At 42.3% G+C, this 20,935-nt stretch overlaps 1 protein-coding gene across 1 annotated transcript in view; it reads left to right on the forward strand.

The window, feature by feature from the left end:
• The window catches only part of LOC106601099 (myoferlin), a 66,260-nt gene that overhangs the window by 26,256 nt on the left and 19,069 nt on the right, over positions 1 to 20,935 (forward strand). The window contains exons 14-40 of the mRNA XM_014193023.3: positions 7 to 75; positions 179 to 222; positions 416 to 498; positions 721 to 759; positions 1,781 to 1,905; positions 2,724 to 2,837; positions 3,303 to 3,480; positions 4,464 to 4,588; positions 4,693 to 4,802; positions 6,663 to 6,855; positions 7,136 to 7,291; positions 8,683 to 8,814; positions 8,957 to 9,120; positions 10,099 to 10,213; positions 11,735 to 11,837; positions 12,128 to 12,267; positions 12,746 to 12,910; positions 14,309 to 14,396; positions 14,816 to 14,893; positions 15,201 to 15,382; positions 16,024 to 16,182; positions 17,425 to 17,526; positions 17,756 to 17,917; positions 19,108 to 19,270; positions 19,449 to 19,519; positions 19,769 to 19,783; positions 19,918 to 20,016. Of these exons, the coding sequence (XP_014048498.2) occupies positions 7 to 75; positions 179 to 222; positions 416 to 498; positions 721 to 759; positions 1,781 to 1,905; positions 2,724 to 2,837; positions 3,303 to 3,480; positions 4,464 to 4,588; positions 4,693 to 4,802; positions 6,663 to 6,855; positions 7,136 to 7,291; positions 8,683 to 8,814; positions 8,957 to 9,120; positions 10,099 to 10,213; positions 11,735 to 11,837; positions 12,128 to 12,267; positions 12,746 to 12,910; positions 14,309 to 14,396; positions 14,816 to 14,893; positions 15,201 to 15,382; positions 16,024 to 16,182; positions 17,425 to 17,526; positions 17,756 to 17,917; positions 19,108 to 19,270; positions 19,449 to 19,519; positions 19,769 to 19,783; positions 19,918 to 20,016 (3,174 nt within the window). The remainder of the gene's footprint in view (positions 1 to 6; positions 76 to 178; positions 223 to 415; positions 499 to 720; positions 760 to 1,780; positions 1,906 to 2,723; positions 2,838 to 3,302; positions 3,481 to 4,463; positions 4,589 to 4,692; positions 4,803 to 6,662; positions 6,856 to 7,135; positions 7,292 to 8,682; positions 8,815 to 8,956; positions 9,121 to 10,098; positions 10,214 to 11,734; positions 11,838 to 12,127; positions 12,268 to 12,745; positions 12,911 to 14,308; positions 14,397 to 14,815; positions 14,894 to 15,200; positions 15,383 to 16,023; positions 16,183 to 17,424; positions 17,527 to 17,755; positions 17,918 to 19,107; positions 19,271 to 19,448; positions 19,520 to 19,768; positions 19,784 to 19,917; positions 20,017 to 20,935) is intronic.

A 20,935-nucleotide genomic window follows, 5' to 3' on the forward strand; every position in this document is an offset into this window, starting at 1 on the left:
TTTCAGCTGTGCACCAAAATTATCGAGAAAAATGCCAATCCTGAGTGGAACCAGCTGATCAACCTTCAGGTCAAGGTATGAACTAGCTCTCTCGTATTACATGTAGTACACCACAACACAATTGGATGATATGAATGGAAGCCAAACAAACACAACATGCTCTCATTTCCCTCTTTAGTTCCCATCCATGTGTGAAAGCATCAAGTTGACTGTATTTGACTGGTAAGACTTTGGTTATCCTCCCTGGAAGACAGATATGTATGTTTGGATTTTCAAACAATTGTTATAACGGTTTACTGTGTATTACACTATACACATTCACGTATACCTTCACCTTCAAATGCTGCTACTTTGAGTTTGAAGACATGGATCTCGTATGAACGTTTATTAACAGCGTATTGATCTTTTCACACAGGGATCGTCTGACCAGGAATGATGTGATAGGAACCACATTTCTAAATCTGACCAAAATAGCCTCATCTGGTGGTGAGGTTGAAGGTATGGTATTGCTCTTTCTCACTCTCTCTCTCTCACTCTTTGTGTGTATGTGTGTGTGTGTGTGTGTGTGTGTGTGTGTGTGTGTGTGTGTGTGTGTGTGTGTGTGTGTGTGTGTGTGTGTGTGTGTGTGTGTGTGTGTGTGTGTGTGTGTGTGTGTGTGTGTGTGTGTGTGTGTGTGTGTGTTCCCTGTCTCATCCACATTGCATCTGTCCCTTCAAACAGATACACCTGCAGAAAATTGCACCAATCTGTCATCTGAAGGTAAAGAACCATCATCTTTTTGTATGAGGCCTCCCTATAGGGTGGCAGGTAGCCTAGCGGTTAGAGTCTTGGGCCAGTAACCGAAAGGTCCCTTGTTGAATACCTGAGCTGACCGGGTGAAAACATCTGTCTATGTGCCATTGAGCAAGGCACGTAATCCTAATTTGCTCCAGGGGTGCCTTACTACAATGGCTGACCCTATAAAACAACACACTTCACTGCACCTCTCTGGTGTGTGACAATAAAACTTTTTCTTTTGATTGCTTTTGTCAAACAGGGACAGCATTTGTAAATACTAAAGTTTGACTACAGATGTAGCAGAGGCACCAGACCACGTTGTATTACCATGTAAAAAAAAAAGGTGGGGAAATAACAGAAAAACAGCTTCCATCTCCAGACCATCAGATTGTTAAATAGTCACCCCTAGTCGGCCTCCGGCCAGTAGCCTGCCCTGTACTTAGTCACTGTTACTAGCCGGCTACCACCCTGTACTCTAGCCTGCACTTTAGAGTCTGCTGGCCTACTGTATGTACATAGTCATTGAACACTGGTCACTTAAACACTGTTTTACCCACTTCATATGTATATACTGTATTCTAGTCGAAGCTCATCCTGTATAACTACTGCTGTACACACGTCTATTCATATACTGTCCATAGCGTCTATACACACCATTATATACATACATACACTATATACAGTATATTTCTATTCCAGACTCATTCTGATATTTCTACATTTCTTTCTTTAAATTGTTTTGTATTTGTCTGTATTGTTTTGTATTGTTAGTTATTACTGTACTGTTGGAGCTTGAAACATAAGCATTTCACTACTTCGATAACTTCTGCAAAATATGTATACACGACCAATAACATTTGATTTGTTTTGTTAACACTATCGCTCAGAGTCTGGTCGCCAGGCTAATTACACTGTACTTGGCAATGGACTGGAGTAAATATTACATTAATTCAAAATATCTGTAGCAAACCATTTCACAAAGAGAACCTGCCTTTTATTTCAGTGAGCAGTGGGGAGGCAGGGGTGGGTTTCCTCCCAGCGTTTGGGCCTTGCTACCTAAACCTGTACGGCAGTCCCAGGGAGTTCACTGGCCTACCAGACCCGTACGAGGAACTCAACTTTGGCAAGGTAAGACCATCCCTGGGGTTGAGGACAAGTGCTTCAGCTCTGGCAGGATGTTTTGTTATTTCTTATTGTAAATATTTGCATATCTAACATGCACACCTCTCTCACAGGAACATGCAATAGTTCAGGTTCAGAATGTAAATTGTTGTAGAAAATTAGCTCTTGTAGTCAAGAAAATTATGAAGCATTCACCCAGGGTTTATTCAATAGTGACCTGTGCAGGGGAGACCTTTTCTGGACGCAGCCAGCATTGGTCTCGCTTAGACAAAATACATTTTAGCTTATATAGGCAAGGAACATCAGTATTCTCTTTTCTGATAAGTTTCTTGGCAAGCTTATCTATTCTATAAAACATACAGGTATCCCCCCCTCTTCAATGTATAACACGTGGGATTGCCACGTTTCATACTCCCCTTCCTCAAATCCAGATTGTCCGGTTCTAGTTCAACTTGGATAATAGCTTTAAAGCACACACTACAGTTGTCTAACACAATTGTCATTAAGCTGAATTTTTCCTTCACATTGACATTGACTTTTTTTTTTCTCAAGTAATTTCCTGTGTTGATAGGAACATCTTGTGTAGCAACACGATTACAGTATCACTGTGTTGTTTCGTCTGTCTGTCTGTCTGTCTGTCTGTCTGTCTGTCTGTCTGTCTGTCTGTCTGTCTGTCTGTCTGTCTGTCTGTCTGTCTGTCTGTCTGTCTGTCTGTCTGTCTGTCTGTCTGTCTGTCTGTCTGTCTGTCTGTCTGTCTGTCTGTCTGTCTGTCTTGTCTGTCTTGTCTGTCTTGTCTGTCTTGTCTGTCTCTGTCTGTCTACCAGGGTGAAGGGGTGGCCTACAGGGGCAGAGTCCTCATCGAGCTCTCCACTCAGCTGGAGGGCAAAGCTGACAGGAAGCTGGACAACATCTCCAGTGATGACATCCTGGTGGCCCAGGTACACAGAGAGGGTGGGACCCTGTCATAGCTGAGATATTGTTGCTTCATGTATTAATTAAGCTCTGGAACAGGGTTGGTGTCAATTCCAATTGAAGGCAGTCAATTCAAGAAGTAATTTGAAATTCCAGATCAATCATTTAAAAAAGGGCATATATTTTCCATGACTTCTCAATAAACTGTAAGGTGGAAGCTATTTACTTCAAAAGTAATTCAAATTACTTCCGGAATTGACTTCCTTCAATTTGAATTGACCCCAACCCTGGTACAAAACTTGCAAAACATAGAGAAGAACTGATGAGAAATGGATAGAGATAGCTAGAAGGGAAAAGTTTACCCTCCATCCAGTTTTCTTGTGTGTAGACCAGTGTTTCCAAATCCAATTTTGTTTTAGTCCCACAGTAACACACCTTTAATGAATGTACAATGTAATTAAGCACCCCTGACCTCTTGTTTGTGCTTTCAGAAGTACCAGCGGAGGAGGAAGTTCTCGCTGTGTGCTGTGTTCCACAGCTCCTGCATGCTCCAGGAGCCCGGTGAGCCAATCCAGTTCGAGGTCAGCATCGGCAACTACGGCAACAAGCTGGACTCCACCTGCATGCCGCTGGCATCCACAACCCAATACAGCTGTGCTGTATTTGACGGTGAGAAAACCTAGACTATACACCAGTGTTCTTCAACCTGATGGGTACCCTCCTGGTGTGCTAGCTATTGTTCCAGCCCAGTGCCAACACATTAGACCTTGATTAGACCTGATATCTGAATGTTTACAAAATAAAGCTTTTTTGTAGCTCCCATGCTTCGAGAGCATGTGTTTGTTTATCTATCAATTCTAAAGGCACAAGGCAGACGAACTATACAGAGTCATGCATATCAAAAAAGGAATACATACAGTGCCTTCGGAAGGTATTGAAACCCTTTGACTTTTTCCACATTTTGTTACGTTACAGCCTTATTCTAAAATGGATGAAATAAAGCAAATTCCTCAGCAATCTACAAACAGTACCCCATAATGACAAAGTGAAAACAGGTTTTTAGAAATGTTTGCTAATTTATTAAAAATTAAAAATGGAAATATCACTTTTACATAAGTATTCAGACCTTTTACTCAGTACTTTGTTGAAGCACCTTTGTCAGCGATTACAGCCTTGTGTCTTCTTCGGTATGAAGCTACAAGGTTGGCTTAGCTGTATTTGGGGAGTTTCTCCCATTTTTCTCTGCAGATCCTCTCAAGCTCTGTCAGGTTGGATGGGGAGTGTTGCTGCACAGCTATTTTCAGGTCTCTTCAGAGATGTTCGATCGGGTTCAAGTCGGGCTCTGGCTGGGGCACTCAAGGACATTCAGAAACCTGTTTTTGCTATGTCATTATGGGGTATTGTGTGTAGATTGATGAGGGGAAAAAACAATTTAATCAATGTTAGAGTTAGGCTGTAACCTATCAAAATGTGGAAAAAGTAAAGGGGTCTGAATACTTTCCGAGGGCACCATTCATGCCTATCAAAACTGCATTGCTGCTCCCAATGCAGTAGAAACATCCCCATACAGCAGGACTAAATTGTCAAGTTCTACAGGTATATACCACTCTGCAGCTTGAACTGAATATGACTCAGTTCTGTTTCTCCTGTAGGTAACCACTACTATTACCTGCCCTGGGCTGACACCAAACCTGTTGTCATCCTCACATCCTTCTGGGAAGACATTAGCCACCGATTGGATTCAGTCAACATCATCCTCTACATCGCAGATAGACTGGTGAGAAACACTTTCAACAAATCGACCAATCAAATAATCAATCAACCAATCATGGGATAATTCTCAGTTGTTGCAACTTATTATTTTGTTGTCATTTCTTCCAGGAATCCAACCTCACTTCTTTGAGAACAGCCATCCTTGCCAAAGCCTCAGAGGCGCGCTTGGCTGAGATCTGGCTCAAACTCATCAACCACATGATTGAGGATCTGAGCAAGTAAGACATTCATCGATTGTATCTTAGCTTATGATAGTTTCTTGCTAGGTTCTGTTAGCTTCCTTCTGACATATCCTAGCTTCATGCTAGATTCAGATCGCTTCATGATATGTTCTGATAACTTAATGCTTGGTTGTGATAATTTCATGCTAGGTTCTGGTAGCTTTGTGCTTGGTTATGATAGCTTCACCCTAGCTTCACATTCGTTAGTTGACGTTACCCTAGGATAGGGGGCGCCACAGCGCATTTTGGAAAAAATTTGTGCCCATTTTCAACGGCCTACTAATCAGACTCAGAAGCTAGGATATGCATATAATTAATACCTGTGGATAGAAAACACCCTAAAGTTTCTAAAACTGTTTGAATGGTGTCTGTGAGTATAACAGAACTCATATGGCAGTCAAAACCCCGAGACCGATTGAAACAGGAAGTGGAATTCTGAATTGTGGACTCAACTTCACGTCGTTGCCTATTATTCACACCGTGAACTATCGTTATTTGAGCACTTCCTATTGCTTCCACAAGATGTCGCCAGTCTTTACAAAGTGTTTTGAGCCTTCTACTGTCGAAACTCAGTCAATGAGACCGTTGGAAATTGGTCACAGCGGGAGGGCCATCAACATTATGACGCCGGCGGCCCTGTCTACCCCCACCTTTGGAAACGTTTTGAAACACATTGAAATCGTCCCCCTCGAATCTTATTGGCTCTCTTGTTGAAACAGGCCCTGAAGATTTATGTTATACAACGTTTGACATGTTTGAACGAACCTAAATGGGAAAAAATAGCTTTTTTCCGACACGGCTGTCCCGCGGCCGGCAGAGCTTTTGGATACTGCCTTGAGACGCGCTAACAACAGCATGCTAATGGAACATAAAGGATGGACTTTTTCGACCGAAAATGCATCTGTTGTGGACCTGGGATTCCTGGAAGTGCTTTCTGATGAAGACAACTAAAGGTAAGGGATTATTGACAATATTATACAACATAAGATGTGATATGCGATTGTTCCAAGATGGCGCCGAGCTGTATTTACTAGGTCATTTTCTGAGTATCGCATCCCCTTTTATCGCTAAGTGTGATTACCCAGTAAAGTTATTTTTAAATCTGGTATGACAGGTGCTTTCAAGAGATATTCATCTATAAATCTTAGAATGACAATATTACATTTTAAACATGTTTTCGAATAGTAATTCAGTAAAATGTAGCACTGTTTCATCGGATGCTTTTGACGGGAAAATAGTTACTCAATGTCAGACGCCGATGTAAAATGCTGTTTTCATATATAAATATGAACTTTATTGAACAAAAGAATGCATGCATTGTGTAACATGATGTCCTAGGTGTGTCATCTGATGAAGTTTGTAAAAGGTTAGTGCTGCATTTAGCTGTTTTTTGGTTATTTGTGATGCAAGTGGTTGGTCGGAAAATGGCTATGTTGCTGCTTTTTACGATGGACTCCTCTAACATAATCTAATGATTTGCTTTTCCTGTAAAACCTTTTTGAAATCGGACGACGTGGGTCGATTCTGGAGAGATGTATCTATAAAACGAAGAAAAAAAAACATTTCAAATTATTAAATTTTGTTATGCTAATGGCGATATGATTTATCGCTGGATTTTGATCCCGCTGACGGGATGAGACGCTGAAGAGGTTTTTAATGTGAGGTTGTAATAGTTTCATGCTAGGTTCTGATAGCTTCATGATACGTTTTGATAGTTGAACACTAGCTTCTGATAGCTTTATGCTAGGTTTTTATTGCTTAATGCTAGGTTCTTATAGCGTCATATAGGTTCTTATAGCTTTAAAGCGTTTGATAGCTTCAGTATAGTTTCTGTAGCCTCATGCTAGCTTCTGATAGTTTTCAGGTACCAGAGCTTGAGGGCAGGCCCAACCTGACGGCGCTGGACGTCCAGATTAAGAAGCTGCGTGATTCGACGGTGGCCAACATCAGAGAGATGGCCAAACGCTTGAAGGAGGAGGCCACCGACGTTATAGCCACTCTGACAGACATCGAGGACTGGCTGGAGAGACTGAAACAGCTTGCAGAGGAGGTTAGGAGCAACAAGACATTGACATTCTCACGACATTCAGGGTTCAATAGCACATTGATTATTGGGATGTCCTTAAAGTAAGTGCGTGCCCTTATTTTGAGGGTGCCATGACTTGTTATGGGAGTGCCAAGCCCACTCAATTTGAACCCTGAGCACACGTACCAGCCTGTGAATTGAATTGCCTGTCTCTCTCTCTCTCTACTACTGTCAACGGAAAACTCTCTCTCTCCCCATCTCTTAATAATCTCTCTTTCATAGCTGTCTTTTGCTCTTCCCTCAGCCCCAGAACAGTATGCCTGACGTGGTGATCTGGATGCTGCGTGGAGAGAGGAGGGTGGCGTACGCCCGTCTCCCAGCCAATCAGATCCTCTACTCCACCTACAGTGAGCAGGCCTGTGGGAAATACTGTGGCAGGACCCAGACCATCTTCATGCAGGTACTAGGATGGAGAACAGACGGATACTAGTGATAATAGTAGTAGTAGTAGTAGTAAGTGTAGCAGTATGATAATGGTAGGGAAATTCTACGGCAGTACCCATACTATCTTAATGCAGGTATTATGATGGAGAACAGAGACTACTGATCATGCTACTACTATTATCACTAGTATTAGTAATATTAGTGCTAATAGTAGTAGTACTTGTTTAAGTAGTAGTAGTAGTAGTAGTAGTAGTGGTATAATTAAGCATAAGGCCCGAGGGGGTGTGGTATATGGCCAATATACCATGGCTAAGGGCTGCATCCAGGCTCTCTGTGTTGCGTCGTGCGTAAGAACAGCCCTTAGCTGTTGTATATTGGCCATATACCACACCCTCTCAGGTCTTATTGTTTAAGTATAGTACAGGGGTCGGCAACACGTGTCACACGAGCTAAAACCAGCCCATAAGTGATTTTTTTTTACCCCCACCCCACTCAATGTTTTTTTATGGCAAAAATATATATAAATAAATAAAGGATTTTTGTATTATTTAAAAAAAAATTGCAGTAAAAAAATAATTAATTTAGGTATTCTGTACCCAAGTATTCACACAAATAAAAAAAAGTGGCGTGATCATGTCTCAATGTAATCAAGGTATGAAATAATTATTTTCAAATACAATCTCTTTTTGGAATTAGTTGTGGTCAGTTTGCAGTGTACAAATTATTCTAATTATGTTCCGGCTCCCGACCATCCGATCCGACAAAAATCTGCCCGCTGCTGAGTCTAATTGCCTACCCCTGGTATAGTGGTATGATAATAGTACAGGAATACTGCAGCAGGACCAAGACAGTCTTCATGCAGTTATTACTAAGGTGTACAGAGACTTAAAACTGATGCCACAGACATTGTTAGTGGATATTAAAGCGAAACTGGTTGAAATGACGTCATTATAATCAGAAAGTGATGTCCTTTCAACTAGTTTTTCTCAGTTTTTCTCAGTTTTGGCTACTGGGAAGAGGCTCAAAATCAATCAGTTTTGTGTCAATGTCCAATGACAATGTCTGTCAGAGTGCGAAGAGAGGAAGAGTCCAGGGGGCAGATCTGTTTAAACGCAGGTGCATTGGTTTAACCTGAGATATGGCATAGACATTCGGAGATAACATGCACTTAGCTACTTGCCGTTTTCATAGGTGATGTACAGTAGGGTTGGATGATATACCGTATATACCAAATACCAGTGAATTTCGAAAACTCCCAGGTAGGATTTTCAATACCGTCAATATAATTTCAACATTAGCCGGTTAGCTAAAGGTAGCTAACGCCGATTAGTGCTAGATATGAAACTCTGTATACCGCTCAACCCCGATGTATAGTATTTCGTTTTGATGTTTGTTTGTTTCGGCCAGTACCCCATGGACAAAAACAAAGGCGTGAAGATCCCTGTCCAGCTCCGTGTCAACATGTGGCTGGGGCTCTCTGCCCATGAGAAGAAGTTCAACAGCTTCTCAGAGGGAACCTTCAGTGTGTTCGCAGAAATGGTATTATTATTGTTATTCACATTGGTTTTGTGGCAATGCTTTGTTTTACAGTACTAAAGTTGGTATTTTAGCTGGTATTTACTATGCTGACAAATCTCTTTTCCCTCACCCCCTCGTTCTCGCTCTCCCTCTTCACCCTCAGTATGAGAACCAGGCCCAGGTGTTTGGGAAGTGGGGCACCACAGGGTTGGTGTGCCGGCATAAGTTCTCTGACGTGACGGGGAAGGTGAAGCTGAAACAGGAGCGCTTCATGCCCCCCAGGGCGTGGGAGTGGGAAGGCGAGTGGTTCGTCGACCCCGAGAGAGGGTGAGAGTGACCTGTTGGCATGCTTAAACACACACACAAACACATGTACGCGCACACTCACACACGCATACTTATACTCATATCCACACACACTCACTCAGACACACACACACACAGAAGTTTGTGGACCCTGATAGATGGTGTGTGGGAGATCTCTAGCGCTATAAATAATTGAATTTAAGTAGAAACTTCCTGTTTTCATTGTTTGTTTTCAGTAGTTTACATTTCAGTTGGACTACTCCACCCACACGAATCTAGCTTGGTCTGACATTGTCTGTGGTTGTGGTTAGGGAATCATCCTCTTTCCGTCTCTATAGATGTGCAGGGAGTCATAGTACTGAGTATAGTACTCAGTACACAATACTCCCACTTCCACCTCATCCACTCCACCTAAGTCCTCATTGTTTGCCTCTAAATCAGGAGTGCACAACACCAGCCCCCTCATAGTACTCCTATATAAACACTTCCCCAGACCTCATTGATTTGGTTGATTTGACCTTTCCCCAGACACAGTTACCTGATTGATTTGGTTGATTTGACCTCTTTCAATACATTTCTTCAGTGGTTCTGTAATCCTACCTTCTTTCCACTAGAAGTTAGCGTTCCTGGTCTAAGTTCCAGTTGCCAGTACTCGATGGGTTAGTGGGATCAAGCCCGCTATTTGTGATGTGTATGTCTGTGTTTCGTTTTGCTATCCTTGTGGGGACCAGAAGTCCTCACAGGGATAGTAAAACCAGGAACATTTTGACAAGTGGGGACATTTCGCCGGTCACCACAAGGAAAAAGGCTATTTTAGGCTTATGGGTTAGGTTTAGGGTTACAATTAGGGTTAGGTTTAGGTTTAGGAGTTCGGGTTTGGATTAAAGTTAGGGTTAGGGGTTAGGGTTAGGGGTTAAGGAAAATAGGATTTTGAATGGGAATCAATTGTTTGGTCCCCACAAGGATAGTCAAACAAACGTGTGTGTCTGTGTGATTCAGCCTGCTAACAGAAGCAGACGCGGGGCACACAGAGTTCACAGACGAGGTCTACCAGAACGAGACACGTTTCATTGGCGGGGAGTGGAAGCCTGCTGCCGACCCCTTCACAGACGTGGTGAGACAGAGCAACACACACAGACACACACACTATTGCTAGAGACAACCCTGTCGCCTGTACTCAGACCCCTCTATCTACAAGAGGGAAGAAATATGTAACACTGAGAAGTTAAGCTGACCCCTCAGTGTCACATTAATTCTCTTTTTAGGACGAAATTTTATGTTCTCTTTTTCTTACGAAAAGAGGCCAACGAAAACTGAAGCCATTTAGCCTGTTTCCTATGCAATTTGATCTACTAGACTAAGTAGCGACAGGTGCTCTTCCATGGATTCATTTAATGCACATATCACTCACTGTCGTGTTTTAAGTCATGTTTCCCTTGAGAGCTGCATATAGCCCGAGTACCATTCCACTTTTTGTCTCTCCTTGTCATGCCAAGAATTGTAGCTAAAAATAAAAGAAAAGTTGTTTCTTAATAACAGTATTTATAGTTGTTCTTAAAATTCTGGATATTGAACGTTGAAATTGCAAATGTTCAGACTGTTAGGCATATGACACCGAGTACAAGGAATGAAAACAGGTCTGGATTTCAGGCTAAGCTGCGTAGCCTTGATGTTTTCAAACTGTGATGCTTATTGTTTTGATGTCGGGGAGTTTACACAGACAGCTACCTTTTACCACAATCGTGCTTGTTTCAGTGAATCCCATATATATATAGAGGCTTAGTTAAATACTTGATAGGAGACTAGAAACCAATGTGAATCAATCCCTCCCACACAGAATACCCAGAGGGGAAAATAAAGTGCTACTTCCCTACTTTTATAAACGGTGTCTCTGTATTGTTTTGATGTTGTATGTGGTGTCATTGTCACATGTTGATATACAGCCATTGTGTAATGTTGGAAGTGACTGTTACGAATCCCCTTGGCCCAGCAGTCTAGGGGGGGATGGCAATGAGACCCGTAACATAAATCATGCAAATTATAATAGTGATAAAGAACAGTGAGAACCAAAAACCACAGACAACTGAAATCTACCGTCAAACTCAAAAGGTTTATTTTACACACACAGTAAAGGGGTGTGAGAAAAGGGGCTGAGCTGGACCCAAGCAAAGAAACAATAATCAAAAACACCCCTAAGCTAGACTAGCCTATTTCCACAACAGCTAGCTAACTAACCAAAAATACAGTGGGTGGTCCGCACAGTTCTAACTAGGGTACTTAGACAAAGTATTCCTACGGGTAATGTATGCCCATGGGCGACTTGTCTTAGTACCCCCTTTTCCCACCAAACAACACTTTAACAAAATAGTACTCACGAGAGAGAGAGAGAGAGAGAGAGAGAGAGAGAGAGAGAGAGAGAGAGAGAGAGAGAGAGAGAGAGAGAGAGAGAGAGAGAGAGAGAGAGAGAGAGAGATTTTAAACCAAGGGGCTGTGATTGGGTGAGGGAAGAGGAGCGGCTGTCTTCTGATTGGGGGAATGATGATTGTCACCTGTGAGGGGAGAAGGAGAGAAAAGAAATACAGGATACACACTACTTGTATGCGTAACAGTGACTGACTGCGACTGTTCTGTGTAGAATGGGCAGAAGAGCCAGAGTCCAGGGGAGATAGAGTGTCCTGCTGGCTGGAAGTGGGAGGATGACTGGAGTTTCGACAGCAACAGGGCTGTGGATGAGAAAGGTAAAGAACCACTGGAATTATTCTCCTTCATATCCATTACCCAGATGATAACACTGGAATTGATTTTATAATGTACTGGTGTATACTTCGTTTCAAACAATCAATATTGTTTAAGGATTGCATTATCATATGTAGAACAATATGGCACTGTATTGTATACAATTTAATTGATACACCTCTTCTGTACTGTATTTTGACTTTACCTATTATAACCAATATGATACTACAGTATAAAGCTGAATGTCCTCTGACTCTGTATACCGTTTGTCACTATGTGTGTTGTGTACCAGGTTGGGAGTATGGCGTCACCATTCCCCCCGATGACAAGCCCAAGTCCTGGGGAGCAGCAGAAAAGATGTACCACATCCACCGCAGGAAGAGACTCTTACGACCACGCAGGAAAATAGCAGACACTAAAGCAGCACCTGAGGTGAGCGGAGGAGGAAGAAGAGAAGCGGAGGGAGGAGGAGGAGGAGGAGGAAGGGGAGGGAGAAGGAAGAGGAGGAGTTGGAGGAGGAGGGGAAGGAGGAGAAGGAAGATGAGGAGGTAAGGGAGGAAGAGCAGGAAGAGGAGGCGGGTAGGAGAAGGAAGAGGAGGGGAAGGAGGAAGGGGAAAAGGAGGAAGAGGAGAAGGGAGGGGAAGGAGGATGGAGGAGAAGGAAGAGGTTATAGAAGAGGAAGAGGAGGGGAAGGAGGAAGAGAATGAAGAGGAAAAGGAAGAAGAGGGGAAGGAGGAGGAGAAGAAGGGAAAGGAGGATGGAGGAGAAGGAAGAGGTTATAGAAGAAGAGAGCAGGAAAATGTTTAGTGTGCAGGGTAGAGTGGAAGTATGTGTGTGTCTGTATGTCAATTTCAAGTGCTAAAGTTCAAATTCTTACACACTGTCCACTGCCTCTCCGTTGACTCTACAGAGGCGGGATCCCGGCGAAGGCTGGGAATACTCGTCCTTGATTGGCTGGAAGTTCCACAGGAAGGAGCGTTCGTCTGACACATTCCGCCGTCGCCGCTGGAGACGCGAGATGGCTCCGTCAGATGGGATAGGAGCGTCAGCCATCTTCAGACTGGAGGGGGCGCTGGTCAGTAACTTCTTCTGAGTTCAAAAACAATTGACTACACAGGAAGGCTAGACTTAAACTAGACTCTCATGCCACACATCAAAAGTGCTTCATTTTACAAATGTTGTTTTTTCATGGGCAGAAGATTGACTATCAATCATCAATTTTATAATTGTTGCTCTCTCTCAGCTGTGTGACTGGGTTGTGGAGACAAATAAAGTACTACTTTAGTTACAAAGTGTTAGGTTCTAGATAAACAGAGTAAAAAACTCACAGATGCTTATTAAAGCTCATTTTTTTCACCCACTGGGTCATACAGCTGCATAAGACAAGGAACATATTCACACAAGCACTGGTATTTAATCATTTCTACTATGCTGAGCCCCTCGTTACACATCAGAACCTCCAATACACCTCTGTTGCTATCCAGAAGATTAGTGATATATGTTCTTCCTCACTTCATCTAACCTGACCTCTGCCCAAATTGCTCACACCTCCCCAACTCACGGCTGTCATGTTGACTTGTACCAGACTGTGTCTCTTCTCCTCCCATAGGATCCCTGATGGCTAACAATAACATATCCCGACAGAATGTAAACATTATACATTCCCCTCTCTCCCTCAGTGACATGAACACGTGTATTTCATATCTAAAAGTCAGAACCCATCAAAAGGTTTTGGGAAACCCAGTCCATGATAATAAAAATGGAATTTGGCCAAGTGCCTTTTAGTGTGTTATCTTGATTATAATATCCTCTCATTATTCTCCTCCATCTGCCCCTTCCTGCCCAGTGATCCTGATTGGCAACGCACTCAAAAGGCACAGATTAGACCAGAGTTGACTCATGCCCTATTTATTTATTCACGGTGGTGTGCTATTTGTGCTGCTGTACCATCATGGGCCCTATCCAGAAACAAACCCAAACCCCTAGTCCCTGGACACTTATGGAGATTCAAGAGGATTGGATAGATTTAAGCAATATCGTTATAGCTCCAGCAGGGTCCAATAATCTAAAATCTTCTATGTGTCTAGGGGGTAGGGTCTAGGGTTTATTTTTTTGGACTGGGCCATGGTTGTGTTGGTTGTGTTATTATGTCCTGATGTCATGTCATGATGAGCTTGTAATCAATGCACATATTTTCCTAATGGATGATCATGATAAAGTGATAACTATAAAATAAAGACATGTATTCAACTTTCACCACTCTAGAATTACCCATCTCTCAAATGAAGGCATTGCTAGTCCTGTTCTGATCTGGTCTCTGTCTCTCTGGCTGTGTTTACACAGGCAGCCCAATTCTGATCTTTTTCCCACTTATTGGCAAAAGAGCTGATCTGATTGGTCAAAAGACCAATTAGTGGGAAAAGGTCAGACTGGGGGTGTCTTTGTAAACATAGTCTCTGTGTTTTGTCTACAGGGGGTAGATGTTGATGAGAAGGCCAGTAAGAAGGATGCAGCCAGACTGTTTGGTGCCAACACACCCACCGTTTCCTGTAACTTTGACCGTGAGTAACATTGACCCATGCCAGCTGATTGCAAACATTGATTAAGTGATTAAGGCTGTGGCCATACAGAGATAGATGAAAGAGTATGAAAAACACATAAGCATTGGTCACGGTCCAGTTTTTCCATCAAAAAAGTAAAATCATTTCCACATTTTGCATACGAGTTGCATACATAACAAGATGGACAACATCAGCATTTTTTTGTTGACAGATAGACATTCATCATCTCCTTTGTTCGTGAAGGTATGACTCCGCTTAAAAAAACACTGGGCCAAATGTTGTTGTTTTTTACGGAGAATCTCTGTCTGGCCGCGGCCTAAATGTTGATTTCTCCTCAGATTCCTCCACTGCTCTTCCTCTCAGGAAGTCTGGGCCCACACTTTTCAGATTACATTAAATCACTATCGCTCTCTCTTCAGGGTCGTATATGTACCAGCTGAGGGTGTATGTCTATCAGGCCAGGAATCTCATTGCCATGGACAGGGACAGCTTCTCAGGTGAGGAACATCATAAAATGTAGATAAATGGATAGCTCACTTTTTTTCAACTTACCAAGTGGGTTGTTACATCCAAACCATTTGTTTGTTAGCTAGTTATTGAGCACCGTCCACAATCTCCTGGCTAGCACTTTTGAAACATCTAAGCAATACTAGTGGGAACAGACTGGGTTGTTTCCACTGGCCTTGCATGGGGAAAGAGAGAGGTGGAAGCGTAACCCGATCCTCACAGCAGTTGTAATTGAACCACTAGCTGATTAAATCAGTTGTATCAATACAATGACTGTGCTCTGGTCTCCTGCTTCAGATCCCTACGCCCATGTGTCCTTCCTCCATGTGAGTAAGACCACGGAGGTCATCAGGGCCACTCTGAACCCCACCTGGGACCAGACCCTCATCTTTAATGACATCGAGATCTATGGAGACCCCCAGACCATTGCACACAACCCCCCCAACGTGGTGCTGGAGCTCTATGACAGTGACCAGGTGGTATGTACCCTATCCTACCCTACCAGTTGTAGTGTATTAGTGGTGACACTTAGTGGTGCAATACCAGCCGAGCACTGTACATACATGTGATACACTTATGTACATGTATGTGGTCAATGTGTGTAACCACCACTAAGTACATTTCAATGAATCCTGTGAGTCCGAGTCAAGTCAATACATTACACCCATCAATTTCCATCCACTGCCTGCTCACCTGGACGTATTTACCTGTGCCCTGTTAAGTCACATCCAGCCCTGTCTATTTCAACAGTGTCATATTCTAAGTTCAAGAAAATTTCGGTACCATTGTTTTTGACTAGTGCAAGCAGTTGATACTTGTCTAGCTATCTGTTATTCTTATTTTTTTAAGTGTGTATGTTGGAAGCATCTTGGATGAGTGCACTGTCCTTGAGACAAAAAATACCAAAATAACTGTTGTTTGTGTTTTTCTTTACTGTTACTCTTGTACTATTAGCTAGTCATTTTTGAAGATTTTACTTGAAATTATCTGGATATGTGGTTGTTTTGCCTACTTTAGTTGAATGCACTGATTGCAAGTTGCTCTGAAAAAGAGTGTCTGCTAAATGTACTAAAATGTAAATGTAGATGCTACATATCCCTGTGCTGTGTCTGACTCTCAGGGTAAAGACGAGGCCATGGGTCGCTGTACGTGTCCCCCTGTGGTGAAGCTGAACCTCGACACGGTGGTCTCCCCCAAACTGCTGTGGTTCCCCGTCACCAAGAAAGGCCGCAACGCAGGAGAGATGCTGGTGGCTGCCGAACTATTGCTGAAAGAGAAGGTAAAGTACTACCCAGCTAGCACATAATGTTCTGAGAACCGTATGTTTCTTAGAGCTTGGTGAAAGCTTTGTGGTCCTATGGTTATTTTGCATACAACCTTCCCGCAACTTTCTGGGAATGGTGCAGGATAGTTACTTGGCTTTGGAACATTCTCAGCACATTTAAGGAACCTGACAAAAAACTTTATTTTCTTGGTATTTCCTTACTTTAACAGAACATTTCCTAAAAGTTCAAAGATGGTTACATTCAATTAAAATGCTGGTAATGTCCTAGGAACATTCTCCAATTTGTTTGACATTGGGAATGTTCTCAAATTGTTCCGAGAACGTTAAGAAACAACATTCTTCTGTGGGAATTTCAGTACTTCAGAATAACTTTTCCTACAGGTTTCCTCATGGTTCTATTTAAAGTTATGTTCTCAAATAGTTCGGAGAACGTTAAGAAAACGTATTTTGTAACGTGCACATAACGTTTTTAGAATGTATATTAAAAACATATACATTCTGTTCTTCTCAGCATCAACAAAACTCTCTCTATCCTCTATCTTGTTAAGTGTGTTAAGGTTTGTTGGCCGCGCCCACTAATTGGCCACACCTGCTCTTAATGAGTACTTGTTTCCTTTGAAATGGGGTCTGTTTGAATAGACTAAAATTAACAGCTTTGTATGAGTTTAAAAAAAATATGGCATGCTATCTCCAACCTGGTGGTGCAGTGAGCTAATTCCATGGATAGACAACAGAAGCTCATAGGTTTGCATCTCACTGACGCTGTGCCACAATAAAAAAATAAATGTGTTTGCATGATTAATGCCTAAGTAAATTCATGTTCATGTGTCCTGTCTATGCTTGGAGTTCAAAACAGTTAACCCAAACTAAGCTAGCAGTTTTATTAAAAGTCTCAGAACGTTATTTAATTGTCTTCAAATAACCTAGAATTTCTATTCTCTGAAAGTTTAGAAAACCTGCCAGAGAAACGTTCAGAGAACCATAATAAAACAAATATGCTAGCTGGGTAGTGCCCCGTGTTGCAGTGTTTGTAAGGTGAAAGTAGCTCCTAACCACAGATCTAGGATCAGATTGCTCTACACCTAACCTCAAGTGCCAGGTGGGTGGAAAATATCTGTGTGTCAGTGGTTGGTGCAACTTCCACCAACTCCAGTCTAGGTCGAGTTACTGTAGAGCACTTTTTGTGAACATCACGATATAAAATACTTTTAATTGATTGATGTGTATTACTTTTAGGCCAATGAGAGTGACTTGCCCCTGGTGCCCCCCAGACGAGGAGCCATGCTCTACATGGTTCCCCAGGGAATCAGGCCTGTCGTACAGCTTACCGCCATCGAGGTGAGGCCTCAGGCAGTCTGCAACACCATCAAACACACACTCACATACACGCTTGTGCATGCATGAACTCACACAACACACACACACGCAAACACACATTCACACACATGAAGACACATACACATTCTCCTCTGTGTTTCTCTTTCTCACGTGTGTGTGTGTGTGTGTGTGTGTGTGTACATGCACACTTGTGCTGTGTGTGTGTGTGTGTGTGTGTGTTGTGTCCTAGATCTTAGCCTGGGGTCTGAGGAACATGAAGACCTACCAGTTGGCCACAGTCACCTCTCCCAGTCTCATGGTGGAGTGTGGGGGGGAGGTCATCCAGACTGCCGTCATCAAGAACATCAAGAAGAACCCCAACTTCCCCGGATCTGTCCTCTTCTTTAAAGTGGTACTGCAACTTCCCTTCAAACTCAGTGTACTGTATAACAGTTCTCTCTATGAGATATACTATTAATATCAGGGACTGGAAAGAAAAGACAAATGCTCTCGACGTAAACAAAGTGACTGAATGAACGTGACATGAATGTACTATATTTGAGTGGTATTTACCTGTATTTTCACTGTACACCATAAAATGGATACGTACTGTAGATTTGTATCCAAGGTGATACTTAACTTGTTTAGTTTCAGATATGTTTGTGTTTGACATTGACAATGACCATAGGAGCTGGCAAGACCACTCAAATAGATCTGGGACTCGGCTAATCCTTAAAGCTAAAATCCATGAAAGGCGTCACTGGTCGCCCCGCAGGTTGACGTTTACTGTCCTGGAGGCAGAACTGAGCAATTTCCCTTTAGATAGGAAAGGGAAAGGGGGATACCTAGTCAGTTGTACAATTTAATGCATTCGACTGAAATGTGTCTTCCGCATTTAATCCAAACCCTCTGAATCAGACAGGTGCGGAGGACAGCTTTAATTGACATCCACGCTCGGGGAAACTGAATGCGCACAACAGTAAACCGATAATCTCATAGATAACCTCACCTGAATACCATATTCATAATGTATCAAATACGGGCAGAATGACAGATTTTTAGCTTGTCAGCTCGGGGATTCGATCCAGCAACCTTTTGGCAAGTTGCAACGTCAAAATTTGCGAAGGAGATGAGCATCCATCATCATGGTAAAATTTTTTATAATTCTAGTACGAACTCTGATGTTCTATCGTTCCTGCAATGATGTCAGAACCAAATAAACAGCGTTCGTTGTTTGAAATAACGTCTTTGTTGTAATATCTCAAACGGACGTGGAAGTATCAGCACTACAGATTCCAGCTTTAAGGACCCCAATTATTGATGCATTTTACATCCCAATAAATAATTACTTAGGTTGAAATGTTTGACAACCATTAAGATAAACCAGTTTAAATGTCTCTGCATTTAAGCTGATTGATATTATGCTTTCTGTTGAATTGATTGATTGTCTTCGATTTGATCCTACAGTTTATGAACTAATTGTAAGTCGCTAAGAGCGTCTGTTAAATGTCTAATATGTATATGTAAAATGTAGTTTCTGTATCACTGGTAACACTGTGAGTTGTCTGAGCCAGGTTAACCCTACCCACCCCCTCCCACCAGCTCCTACCCAAAGAGGAGATGTACACCCCTCCCATCGTTCTGAAGGTGATGGACCACAGGCCGTTCGGCAGGAAGCCCATTGTGGGCCAGTGTACCCTCTCCCTGGAGGAGTTCCGCTGTGACCCTTACGTCACCAATGCTGAGGTGGTCATGTCTTCCAAAGGTACACACATACAAACAGAACCACGTATGCACGCACACAAATACGCATGAACGTATGAATGAATGCGCACACAGATACACACACACACACACACCCACATGCAACATTGCTGAAGTACTGGACCCCCCTCATCTATTTACTACCCCCCCTTCTTTTCTGTTGTGTATTGTTGTATTAGTGGCCATGATGGCAGCAACTCAAGGAGACATCATCATTAACATGGAGGATAGCCCCATCCTTAATACTGAGGTAGCTACTGTAAAACTCATAAAGGACTTTACAGTATGAGCTTGTCTTAGTGTTGTGTTGTTATATCAGAAATGTACCAGCACTGTAGCCTGGGTGCCAGGCTGTTTCTGCTGTATTGTAAAAATAGCTTGGCATGACAATGAGTGACAAAGAGTTGACAAGATGGTACAAACAGATCTGGGATCAGGCTAGCAAAAATGTGTTGTGTGGTTACACATTCTGATGATTTTATTCTGTTTTTTTTCTTAGCTCCACAAAGAGAAGGTGAGATTTTTCCTTTCTTTTATGAATACATATTATCAAGGATGGAAAGAATCAAGGATTTGATGGCTTGTACACTTCTGACAGAGTCAAAATGTGCTGTTATTGAGGCTTATTTGAGTCTGCCTGTTTTGCAGGAGGAGGAGGCAGTTGACTGGTGGAGTAAGTTCTATGCCTCTGTGGGAGAGCACGAGAAGTGTGGGCCGTACCTCAAAAAAGGGTACGACACCCTAAAGGTACAGTAAGAACGTTCTACCACTTCTGTGGCCATGACTGAATGGTTTGAGTTTACCTGTTTTTTTTTATCTCTTTTGTCTTACAATGGTCACAAGGACTGTTCATAGGACTTTTCCCATCAATATTTAACACCCAGGTGGGTTTTACACGACAACCAGTATAATGGTGATGCTGTGAGAAATGTGTGTTTTCTTATATGCATGATGGTGTGAATTGTGTGTGTCGTCTCAGGTGTATCAGGGTTGTACATACAGTCAGGTCCCAAATCATTGGCACCCTTGATAAAGATGAGCAATAAAGACTGTATAAAATTCATAATACAAATTCTGAGCTATATTGTGTATGCTCAAAGAAAATGGTAAATTATATTATTTTATATTAATTTCATTGTTCAGAGAAAGAGGTTTTGTTAACAATAGACCTTAGACCATTCCGCCATACAGAATATTTCCAGATCCTTGATATCCTTCGCTTATGGACTGCCCTCTTCAATTCAAACAACAGGTTTTCAATGGCGTTCAAGTCCGGAGACTGAGATGGCCATTGCAAAATGTTGATTTTTGTGGTCAATTAACCATTTCTTTGTGGATTTTGATGTGTGCTTGGGTTATTGTCTTGCTAGAAGATTTGTTTGAAGCCAAATTTCACCCTCCTGGGAGAGGAAACCAGGTTTTTGGCTAAAATGTTCAGGTACTTGGTAAAGTTCATGATGCCGTTGATCTTAACAAGGGTCCCAGGACCAGTGGAAGCAACATAGCCTCATAACATCAAAGATCCACCACCATATTTTACAGTAGCTATAAGGTTCTTTTCTGCGTATGCATCCTTCTTTTGACGCCAAATCCACCACTGGTGTACATGGCCAAAGAGCTCTATTTTCATGTCATCTGACCATAGCACAGCCTGGATTTTGCTAAA

This window comes from Salmo salar, chromosome 03 (assembly GCF_965601325.2).
Source record: "Salmo salar chromosome 03, fSalSal1, whole genome shotgun sequence".
NCBI lineage: Eukaryota > Metazoa > Chordata > Actinopteri > Salmoniformes > Salmonidae > Salmo > Salmo salar.